At 33.0% G+C, this 12,644-nt stretch overlaps 2 protein-coding genes across 2 annotated transcripts; one reads left to right on the top strand and one right to left on the bottom strand.

Annotated features, from left to right (window-relative positions):
- Nucleotides 1-8,063: 8,063 nt before the first annotated feature.
- Nucleotides 8,064-8,815, top strand: GCK72_015354 (uncharacterized protein; the record flags this gene model as incomplete). The annotated part of the gene is made up of 2 exons (XM_003113361.2): nt 8,064-8,324; nt 8,372-8,815. 2 exons carry the CDS (start codon nt 8,064-8,066, stop codon nt 8,813-8,815), a joined length of 705 nt encoding a protein of 234 aa, XP_003113409.2.
- Nucleotides 8,816-10,754: 1,939 nt separating this feature from the next.
- GCK72_015353 (uncharacterized protein) lies at nt 10,755-12,368 on the bottom strand (the record flags this gene model as incomplete). Its single annotated transcript, XM_053730806.1, has 3 exons — nt 10,755-10,910; nt 11,884-12,207; nt 12,312-12,368. 3 exons carry the CDS (start codon nt 12,366-12,368, stop codon nt 10,755-10,757), a joined length of 537 nt encoding a protein of 178 aa, XP_053585578.1.
- Nucleotides 12,369-12,644: the final 276 nt, after the last annotated feature.

Raw genomic sequence — 12,644 nt, 5'->3', positions numbered from 1 at the left:
TTCATACCGGAAAAAAAAGAAAACTGTTCAAAACGCTGCAGAAAAATAGATTTTCAAGATTCATTCGAATTTTATTTTGAAAAACTGAAACAGAAATTTTTTACAATTTCATTTTCACTTCAATCGTTAACTAGGGAACGTCATGGAGTCAGTCTGGAGATATGGGACGTGACCTATATCATTCGAAAGCTGAGAAAACGTTGATTTCAAATATATATTTAAGTTTACCCTCGATGTCTGAAATTTGAGAAAAATTAGGTCAAAGTTAGGAAAAAATGACAGATTGGTACCTTTCTAACACGCAAAAATAACAAAACAAATACAACAGTCAATGTTAGAAAGGTAATAATTTGTCATTTTTCCTAACTTTGGCCTTGTTTTTCTCGAATACCAGACTTCGATGGCAAAAACTGAATATATATTTGGAATCAGCGTTTTCTCAGCTTTCCAATGATATAGGACACGTCCCATAACTCCAACTGACTCCATGACCTTCCCTAGCAAGTTCTGTACTAAAAATTCTATTAAAAATATATTTACTGTTTCAAGATACTGTTTAGAATTTCAAAAGTTTATTTGATTTTATTCGTACCATTCTACTCGGTAACAACTTTTGTATACTTACACAGTAACTCCTCCCGTAAAGACTCCAGCCATCGTCCTCCAAACCATAAAATAAAATAAATCAGGAGAATAAGCAGATATCCAATTGAATATAGCATTGCCCAATGTAGAAATTAAAAGAGCTTTACGCCGTCCGAATGTATCTGATACTTGTCCAAAGATAGCTGCTCCAACTAACACTCCAAATGTCTGTACCGTAATCGTATTCTTCACTTTTTTCGCGTCATCGCAAACGTAGTTGAACTGAAAATTGAATTATAAAACACATATTGACATTATTATTTATGTACCGAGGGTTTTTTTTCAAATTGTTGTGAAACAGTACACAAATTTTTTCTAAATACTTTTTTTTTGCTGTTTCAACAAAATCTGAAATTCTTGGAAACCAGTTTCAAAGTGTTTAGAAGCACAACGCACAGTATTATTGATATTCAACTAAAAACACAAACCTCAACTTGAACTGACTTGAATTGATACTTCAAATCAGGAACACAATCATTTGTACCATTTCTGAATGCAGCCAACTCGTGACACCCGTTAAGTGGTGTACCTCCACATCCGACAACTGTTGGTGTGGCGCCTGGAACAATATTGAAATTTTCATAGCATAGTAATATAGAAACTACTCAGTATTTAAAAAAAATTAATCTGTTTCAAATTTCTAAAAAAAAGAACTAAATGATAGTTTTCATTAGTTCCATTAATGTTGAAAAATTGTTTATGTTAATGTATTTTTAAATATTATGAGTGTATTTGCTTATTATAATTATCAACATTATACAATTGAAAATCATGATTTTGAAAAAGAAAACATTTTGCACTCAAAAACTTTGGTTTTCAACTACCAATTTTACATGTTTTTGATTATAAAAATGAAACAAAGTCTGAATATTGTTTTTATGTTACATTCAACTCAAACTTGCTGGTTGTTACTGTTTCATAATCAAAATTATTTTGTATAAATGTGTAAATAATTTTACTGTTGCAATGAACCGTGATCTTAAACGCAAACCGTAATGTGATCATTGCTAATATCAGTGTAGTCACCTTTTCTTTTTTGCCGTGCAATATGGTACTCTTCAAAACATTTCTTTGTTACACAGAGGACACATAAAATTCTATAAATAGTCAATAACGTTGGTCGATTGTCTTTCAACTTTCATCTTCCAACGATTGATAAGAATAGAGAAACGAAATGAATGACAATGCGTTATAGTATGGTGAGCGAAAATTACATTCCAGCGCATTTATTTCTAGATTCTGTGAAACAGTTATTTTATGAAAAAAAGTGTTCAAAATATTTATACTGTTCCAAAAAAACTTCATTAGAAAATAAGTTTTCAAAACGTTGCTCGACATGTTATCATTCTTCAAATATATATAGTGTGATCCATAATTTTACTGTCTCCAAAAGAATGTATTTTTGAATCACCTGATTTAACAGAAACCTGTTTCAGCGCTATGCTTCTCTAGTAGACATTGGATTAACATTGTTTTCAGATGTGCACTTTTACTGTTTCAAATTAATGTCAAAAATAAAATTAAAAGTGATTGATTAATGCGTATATTGCTGTATTAGATGCTGTTTTTTCAAACTATTAGCTTGGCATAGTGCTTACAACTGCGCTCCACCGAAAAAATGTTTATTTTTTCTGATTCTCTGGATTTGGAATACAATTTTCTTTGGTTTAGATAGAGCGCTGTTGTAAGAAGTAAATACTTTTCTCAACGAACAAAATGACTATGTGTCAATAGTTGCAACCAGAAAAAATAAATTCTGTGAAAAACATGAATCTTTGCATAAAAAATTCCGCAAAATTAAAACTTGCTTAAGTTAGACACTTTTTTGAAAACTAGTCAGACTGCCGTAATTTTAGAGACAGTCGGAATATTTTTTTCTGTTTCAATATATTGTAAAGCAATTCAGAAGTCCATGATTCCCCGATACGCGGTTCAATTCTTCGTTTCTAAAAGTATACTGAACCCTCAAAAGATCATGGTCATAAATTCTTCTCCAATTAAAAAGGACATAAATCAGAGACCCCACCATTCTCATCTCTCTATCTTTCTCTTCTTATCACTTGTCTGCAAAAATGAAGAGACTGTCTTCACGTGAAGAAAGAAAATTAGGAAACTTTAGACTGTTTACTGGTGTAAACAGGTTGGTGGGGGAGTGCAAATTAGGGAAGTACTAAAACAGTCAGCGAGGTGAACTTTTCTAAGATCTGCAACCTATTATAGCTATTTTAGAGAAGAATAATTCATTAAAACTTTGAAACAGTAACCCACCTGCAAAAACCATAACTTTACTGCTCGCAGTTGCAGTGAATGCTGTCAATTCAGCCATCAGCAGAACTAGCATACAGTACCACCGGAGTGTCACAAAATCATCCAATGTTCCCACTTTTTTCTCTTCAATCATCATTTCCAACTCCTTTGGAGGAATACATTCTTCCACGTCTTCTGGTTTCAGAAACTTCTCCTCTTCCAAGCTGGAGTCAGATGACGTTGGTGAAGACGTCATTTCTGGAGTAGACAAGTGGTTGTGAAGGAATAGGGATATCGTCCGTATTGGTGATAAGATCAGTATGGACAAAATACAATAGTTGTGAAACATTAAATATTTGTTGAAACAGCAGTTCTAGTCAGGAAAATAAAAAGTGAGAAGAGACTATAAGAATTTGTAATATTTGGAGTTTTCCTATCAATGGAATCACAGCTGTTTTTTTCTCAAAATAATTGTGAAACTGGAATTTTTTTCATTATTTACTGAGCTTTAGATACCTAAAACAGAGGAACTTTTAGTATTAGAACAGCACGCTTTTTACAATCGCGCTCTACCGAAACCAAAGAAGAGTGTGTGCGAAATTGAGAGACTCAGAGAAAAATACAGATTTATCAAGTGGATTTCGGTTTAGCACAGTTGTAAGAACTGTGCCAAGCTAATAGTGAAAAGAAACAGGTTGAAATTTAAAATATGTTCTGTTTCCAAAATTAATAATATTTGTAAGTGACAAAATTTTTGTAGTAAGTGACAAATTTTTGTGATAAGTGACAAAATTTTCTCATGTTAAGTTTTTCAGTATGTTTTTTCTTGGTATCTGTAATATAAGAGCATGTATTTTTGATACGACTGTCCTTGTATTAGAGGATTACAGATTGAACATTATCATTATCAGCAAATTCACTCAAGATACCGTAAAAACGCTTATAACACAACATAGATTTTTCAACTCCCAGAAAACTTTTCGTGCTTTTGACACTTTTAAAAATTCACTAAAAACATTTCTAAAATTTTTTTTGCTATTCTAAATGCTTTACTAATCACGCTAATTTTAATCAGATTGTTTAAAATGACCACGAGATTACTGAAGGTTTTTCATATTAAATTTTAACAAGAACAATACATTTTTCGAAAAATTTTGACACAAAAAAAAAACTTTATTCCGGAATTTTCAGAATCAAAATTTTCTTTGGATTTTCTATTTTTAGTAGTTTCTATACGACTGCCCTTGTATTACAGGTTTTACAGATCGAACATTGTCAATATCATCCAATTTTCTCAAGAAATACGAAATATACAATAGAGTAAATTTTAACAAGAACAGAAAATTTTTGAAAAATGTTTGAAACAGAAAAAATTTTAGTTTTGGAATTTTCAGAAGCAACATTTCTTTCTGACTTTTAAGAGAAAAATTTCAGTTTGAAAATGCAATGAAACAATACAAATGAATTAAAGGCAATTAGGTAAAAGTGTCTCAATTTTCTTCTAAAAGAAGAAGAGACACCAGACATTACAAATTGGAAGGATACTTTCTTTCTTTGATTTATGACAGTATGAAATGGAGAAAAAGATGATGATATGAAGAAAGAGAAGAAGACAAAAATTGAGAACGAATATGATGACGGTGACAGCAAAGATCATAGAAGGGCACATGGGGTTGGTGGGTAATCCGAAGAGAAAGGACCTTGAAAAGGAATTTTTTCATCGAAACAAGTTGTCAGAAGGTGTTAGGTTGATTTATTCGGATTAGGAGATCAGAAAAATCAAAGTATTATTGTAGATTTTATTGTTAAGGTGTTAGTGAAAAGGGTACTGTAACAGAATGAATTTTTATTTGGAATATGAAAAACTGGGGCGAACGTTTCTATTTATAAAATTTGTAAAAATTATAACTTTTTGCGAAAGAGGAAAAAAGCATCATGACTTTTGAGATAGGTATGATATTGTCTGTCTGTTTATCCCACTCTCCGAATGTCATTAACTTCTAATTCGAGACTTTGATTTTGAATCTGTTTGTAAAAATATCTAAACTAGATTTCCAACACTTGGATCAAAATTTTCACAGAATCGTGATATAAAAATCAGATTTTTTTTCGATTTTTTTGAGAAACAGAAAAAAACAGAGAAAATCAGTTTTGAAAAAACTTTGCGATGCAAGCTTTTCTGAGGAACTTATTCCGGAAACCAATTAATTTTTATAAACTATTTGTGATGATAAGCCTTTGAAAATAGACTAAAATTATGTACAATCGTTCACTTTTTGATTCACAGGAACTGTTACTGAAAGTTAAATTTTTTACTGTTTCAAAAATGTTTCTTCTGAGAATATCTTCTAGCTGATGCAATTGTCCGAAACCCATAATTTTTATGAGATATTTATTGTATTTTTTTCGCAATAACCGCCCTCTGCGCTTGTCCAGTTTACTAGTATTAACACTGCCCGCTTCTTACAACCGCGCTCCACCGAAACCGAAGAAAAGTGTGTGCGAAATTGAGAGACTCAGAGGAAAAAAACATTTTTCAAGAAGCTTCCGATGGAGCGCAGTTGTAAGAACTGGGCCGAAGTGTTGTCAAAATAAACTTTCTAGTTATTTGGTTTTACCTGGTGTGAATAAAACTTAGGCCAACGTATTTTGAGTAACAAAATTATTGAAGAAACAGTTTGCACTGAATATCACAAAATTAGTTCGATATTTTGTCTTTATTACTGAATTTTCTAGATGTCAAATCCTGCATCACAACACATTGTTATTTATTCTTGAAAATGTAAAAGGGATCAACGTTATATTAGCGACGATGACAACAGAAAAATATTTTTTGATAATTTTCTGAAACAGAAAAGTTTTTTTCTTAAGAAAGGACATACGGTATTCATTTGGCAATGGTTCTAATTTTGGAGTGTCGTACTATTTTAACGCTGTTAAGTCAGTGCTGCATTCAAATCCATAAAAGCATTTTGTTGTCATAACTCGATTAAAGATCCCACACACTTTCCTTGTGGATTCTGTTTCATTTTCTTTTGTTAGAAAAATCCTTTAAATTCTCTTGATTTTAGGTGAGCATCGATCCTGTGTAGTTTGTGGTTTGCAATGCATTGAAGGGCGTGCACCACTCAAAACGAAGACTGAAAATCGGTCTTGGAAGTCAAATTAAAATCCGGGTGTCTAATAGTAAGCTTGCAGTTATGAAATTTTTTGCGAGAACATGAAACAGCAAAAATGTTTACCTGATACAAGCAGCCTGCTGAAATAGTGTTGTGTATAGATCTCTCTCAAATATTATTTCGAAAAAAACGAGAATTCTTAATTTTTCAGAAAACGAGGTCATTACTTCCAACATCATCTGATCCATAACGACTTTTAAGAGATTGTTTTCTATTAGTTCCCATATTGAAAGAGTTGAAAAGTGTATATCAGCTGTCAATCGTTAATTGAGTTTGAAGGTTTAAATAATTTTAGGAGTTTTAAGCGAAACAGACGATTTTCATTCAAAAAGGGTTAGAGAATAAGTCCTATGGCAAATGAAATTGACTTTTGGGTACTGGGAGTAGTAATATTAGTTTTCAGAAAATACTTTTGTTTAAATGGATTATTTGAAACAGAAAGAATTTGCAAAAATAGGATACAATCAATTATTTTCAAGAAATTATATTGTCTGACAACCGTAAATTAACTGGAAATATTTGACATCATACTTCTTTCTAACTCATAGCGAAACAGTAAAAATTTTCACTTTCAGAAAAAAAAACTTTTCAAGAATCGCATTTACCCGATGGATTTATTGGTCATTTTTGCATTTTTCAAACATGAAACTTGAAAAATAATAATAATATTTAAAAACTGCGCCGCGTGGCTTTAAAGGCGCATCTAATTGTTCGAATGGGTCTCGCAGCGAAAACTTCTTACTGTAGTTCATTTTAGTTATTTTGTCTCGTTACTTTAGTTTTCTCTTCTTGTGAAATTAACAATAAAAAGCAACTATGTAATAAACCATTTTTTGAATCTGATTTTAGCTGATAAATTCATGAGAAACCCTATAAAATGAACTACAGTAAGAAGTTTTCGCTGCGAGACCAATTCGGACAATTAGATACGCCTTTAAAGCCATGCGGCGCGGTGTTGTGAATTTATAATACTAAATTTGGGAAAATTATTTTAATTATATTAATACGCGGAAAAATATTTCGTTGATATACGGAAAAGTGTTTTGTCGCCATTGGAACTGAAAATATTAGAGAATTCAAATTCACAGTTTCGTAGAAAGTTGAAAAAGTCTGAAGAGCTCTAATTTCCGATATGAATAAAATAGGCTTAAAAATACAATCGTTCACTTTTTGATTCACATGAACTATCTCTGAAATTTAAATTTTTTCACTGTTTCAAAAATATTTTTCTGATAATATTTTCTAGACGATGCAGTCCACTGATGGCAATTTTTCTGATTGTGAGCAATTTATTGCATTTTTTCACAACAACCGACCTCTACGCTTGCGCTAATAAAGTCTAGTATGTTTTCTTCAAAAATGTACTGTTTCAAGGTTTTCAGAAGACCGAAAATTTGCATTATTTTTGTTATTCTTTCAAAAATAGTTGAACCATATATTTTAGTTCTTGTGGATGAGTTACATAGAAACACCAAATTTCATCAGAAGTTCCGTTTAGAAAACCAAATTTAAAATGAAAAATAGAAAAGTACTGTTTCAATTTCATTTGAACAATAACTAGAACATAATTGTATACTTCTCTCATGTTTCTTAACTGTGATTTTTTTCAACAATAAAAAATAATTGTTTTTATTGGGTTATTTAGAAAACACACATTTCTGGGAAAAAACTTTTCCTCTCGGAAATGCATGTGAAAAAAATCAAATAATTATAGAACGGCTCAAAAAAACTGAATCAAATATCGTTCCCAATTTTTATTTTTACTGTTTCAAACAAGGAGAGTAAATTTCAGAACAAAAAATAATTTGATATTTGTTTGTGAGGAAATCAAAAAATGAAAATTCAAAACTGATAAGAAAAGGGTATATTGTGCAAGTTAAGTCGTTCTGAATATTATAAAAAGGGCGGTAAATGATATTAGTTTGGTTTCTTCTCAATTCACTAATCTTCTCTATTTTCCTGTTTTTTTCATGATTTCATTATATTCCAGTAATGGCTCTCGTCAAGTTCACAGTTGGCCTACTTCTTTTCACAATTTCTACTGAATCTCGCAAAATAACCATCCTCAATAAGTGCCAATTCACCATTTGGCCAGGAATTCTCGGACGACCCGGAAACCCAGCTGGAGGAGGTTTCAGACTGAATGCATCTGAGTCTCGAGATATTGAAGTAGACGATGCATGGAGTGCCGGACGTATTTGGGCCAGAACTGGATGTGATGAAAACTTCAACTGCGAGACTGGATTCTGCAGAGTAAGGAGAATAGGATGAAATTGTTAGTTAATAAAAATTATTTGTAGAACTCTGAACAATGCAACGGAGCCGGAGGAGTTCCACCAGCATCTCTAGCTGAATTCACGTTGAAACCCTGGGGAGGACAAGATTTCTATGATGTCTCATTGATCGATGGATACAATCTGCCCGTTCAGATCGACCCACATGGCGGATCTGGTTGCAAACGGGCTGGTGGATGTGTGAAGGATATTAATGTTGAGTGCCCAGTTGCTCTTGCAGTCAGAGGACACAATGGAAATGTTGTCGCCTGTAAATCTGGATGTCTTGGATACAACACCGACCAAGAATGCTGCCGTGGAGCCTACGGTACTCCTGATAAATGCCATCGTTCGGCTACTGCTCAGATGTTCAAAGATGCGTGTCCAACTGCTTATACCTATCTTTATGATGATGAATCTTCCTCTTTTAAATGTCAAGCAACCGCTTCTTACACTGTTCAGTTCTGTTAAACTAATTGTAAGAATGAAATGTACATTTTTTGATAATAATTGAGTTTTTTTTTTCAAACGTTTATTGTGGTCAGTTATGATATTTTCATATCATAATGTATGCGAGTTCATTTTCATACTTCAAGAATTTTTCAATTCGGTGCATAACCCACTGAGAGCAAGCGCCGCAAAGTTTGGTCAGTGAGAAAGTTCTAGAAATTTCACTTCTGCCGTTCTTTTCGATAGTTTTTAGTGTTTTTCTACCAATATTTGCCGTATTGTCTAGAATTTAATGAAGGAACAACAAAATTACCGTCAAAATTCGAAAATCAGTATGGCCAAAATCGAATTTCTAGGCCACCGCGCTCGTTTTTCTTCGGCCATTTCATTGACCAAACTTTCCGGCGCTCGCTTTCAGCGGGTTGTGCACCGAATTGAAATATTCTTGAAGTATATAAAGGATTTTGCCGAAACTCATACATTATGATAAGGAAACATCATAACTGACCATAATACGCCTTTAACGCCCTGTTAATATGTGTGAAAGTCGGCGGAAGGGTTTTAACAGTTAAACCTTTCATCGGAAGAATTATAGTATCTTAAAAACCTCAAGAATTCGAAATGTGTCATTTTCCACACCTTCATCACAAGAACCAACACTTTCTGTTTCCTTATCATCGCTTTTTATCACTTTTCGTCTCAGAATCATCTTTTGGTGTTTCAATGGTCTCATGCACTTGAAGAGCTATCAGATTTTCCGTCAGATTTTCTTCCAGATCCGCTATTTCCCAACCCAAGCTTTCCATACTCGGATGTTTAGTGGTTGTTTGAATTATCGACTTCTTCTGGCTTCTCCGTTGCTGGAGTTCTAACAAAATTGTTTATCTGGTCGCCATTGGAATGTAATATTATCATCAAAAGTTTTCACGTGAACTTGAGTGGCGTAGCAGCGAGAAAACGCGCCGAAGGCGCGTCAGCCTAAGCTGGTAGGCATAAAAATGCAATTTTTCACTTTTTGATTCATAGGAACTGTTACTGAAATGAAAATTATATTTTTTCACTGTTTCCAAAAAATATTTTCTGAGAATATCTTCTAGCTGATGCAGTTCTCCGTAGTTTCCGATTTTTCTGAGCTATTTATTGTATGTCTTTTCACAATAACCGCCCTCTACGCTTGCCAAAATAAGGCTACCATAATATTTTTAGTTTCAAAAAATGTACTGTTTCAAGATTTTCACAAGAACCTGAATTTTTCAGTATTTTTGTTTATCGAGTTTTTTGAGTTTTTTGAAATTCTAGACGAGTTCAAGAAAAAAACGAATAATATATTTCAGTTCTTGTGGACGAGTTACATAGAAACACTGAATTTTATCAGAAGTCCCTGTTTTGAAAAGCAAATTTTCAAAAGTAAAATAGAAAAGTACTGTTTCACTGTTTTTGAACAAAAACTAGAGCATGATTGAATACTCCTTTCATGTTTCTCGAGATAAATAAGACGGTAAGTCATATGCAACACAAATTATTTTTTTTAATGTTTGTTATTTAGAAATAAAAAGTGGAACATCAAATTTTCGAGAAAAAATATTTATTTGGTAAATGCAGGGGACAAGAAATCGGATAATAAAGAAACTGAAAAAAAACTGCATTCCCAATTTTTATTTTCACTGTTTCAAAAAAAAGAGTAATTTTCAGAACGAAGAATACATTGATATGACGTCTTTAACATAAGATTTTTTCTCAATTGTATTGAATTAATTGTGTTTTAATTATATCTACAAAATTTAATTTATGTTTCATCGATTTTCGAAACAGTGGTGTTCATATTTTATTAATTCTGGTATTTCCTGAATGCACAAACGTATATCAAATTATTTCATAAGCTCATACAGTCAAAGAGAATTCAATGCAAATATAAAAAAGAACAATCAAAAACATTCACAAATAAAAAAAGTAAAGCTTTCTAAGTCCGTTTTCCAAAAATGCGTTTATGTTTCGGCGGCAAGTGATTCTCCAAATGAACTCCTTTCGTTTCCGGAATGAAAACACAGAAAATGATGAGATCGACGAGTTGAAATCCGACAAGAACTGCATATGGTATCCATTCGGCAATGTCACTCTGCAAATAAATTTTATACTGTTTCAGAGGAAATTGTTAGGAAAAAACTGTGAGAGAAATATTGAGAGTAATTTGTTTTTCTGTTTGAATTAATACTGAAACAGTGAAAAAATTTCTACACCTTTTTTCTAGATACAACTCCAATTTCGTAGCAGTCATCGATTCTGAATTATTGCGATTTCGAATTTTAATAAGTATACATTTTCCCTTCAAGCATACCCAATCTTGGCCCCAATTCATAAAATTCACATTTTTTCACACAAAACTTTCATAAAAAAGTTGGCATTGGACATCTTATCGAAAAATGAAAACAATTTTTGTAAAAAATAAAGTTTTCCCATTTTTGTACTAAAGCCTACAAAAATGCCCTCGAGTGATATTACTCCAGCTCCCAAACTGGATTATGTTTACTGTTTCAGGGAATATTGATATTTTTTCTTTATTTAGTTGTATTAGTGCATGGAATTTCAATTACATTCTCAACATAAATTATACGTGACCGCAAAAAAACCGAAACTTTGATTATTAAGACAAAACTATTTTCACTACTGCGCTTCACCGAAACTAAGGAAATCTGCGTAAGAAGATGAGCAACGCAAAAAAAAACAAATCTCACGGGGGATTTCTATAGCGCGCACTTGTTTAGAATGTGTTGTGTTAGTAACTGTCAACAATGTTTTCCCTGTTTCAAGTAAAATTCAAGAAACATGGAAGAAAAGTGAGTTTCATTCGAAAAATTTAACTCCGTATTGTTCGTCCACGTTACTAGCGCGCAATTTGGCTGAGGAGCGACTCAATTGACAATCTGCCAAGTCGTGTACAAACGCGGTTTTGCGGGAAAAGAATTTGAAGACGTATGGACTAAATATGACTCTGTGAACTTTTTTCTCTGTTTCAAGTAACTTTTATTCAAAAAAGATTTCTACTACCTACAGTTGTTCCTCTCGGTATTCTTCTTAATAAAACCACTTACCAAATAAAACAACTGCGGTGAGAACATTGATCCAATTCTGCTCATCGTGGATACTGCTGACACTGCAACATTTCTGACAGCCGTCGGATACAACTCATTGACCATCAAATACTTTGCAATGAACAACTGTGAACACATTGCAATGGCTACAGTAGTCCCGATTGCCAGAATACTTCCACCGTGTCCTGTATACATGTACACAGCCATCACTCCTAAACTGGCCAATGTGAAGAGCATCGAGAGAATATTGATAAGTTTCCGTCCGAACCAGTGTAGTTTGTAGTCTGCTATGCTGACAATTATATTGACCACCCAGCGAGATGCCTGAAGTGAGAAATTTTCTGTTTCATACAACACAAATAGTTGCTCTTTAACCGATTTTAGTACTTTTTACAGAAATAGAATAGCCTTTCTAGACTCGAACTTACCCCAATAGCCGCACTGTTCCAGTAGAGAGATCCTGATAGTTTCTCCATGTTGTACATTAAAGCGTAGACAATGAATGTGGTGCAGATCTTTACTAATAATATTCAACAGATCCGTCTGTCCGTTTATTTGTCGCTGATCATAACTCCGTCCGTAGTGGACCGATTTCTATGAAACCTAGATAGATAGATAGGAAATTGCGCTTAGTTGATGCCCGAACTCTTCTTTTTTCAAAAATATAAAATTTGACGTCTTCTGGAGACGATGTCGATTTCAACAGTAGAAACCGTTGAGAAAAGGTGTGTCCCGACAGGGTGGTAGAACGCTCATCAACC

The sequence above is a fragment of the Caenorhabditis remanei genome, chromosome IV (genome assembly GCF_010183535.1).
Source record: "Caenorhabditis remanei strain PX506 chromosome IV, whole genome shotgun sequence".
In the NCBI taxonomy this organism is placed as follows: Eukaryota; Metazoa; Nematoda; class Chromadorea; order Rhabditida; family Rhabditidae; genus Caenorhabditis; species Caenorhabditis remanei.
This window is presented reverse-complemented; position numbering and strand designations above follow the sequence as displayed.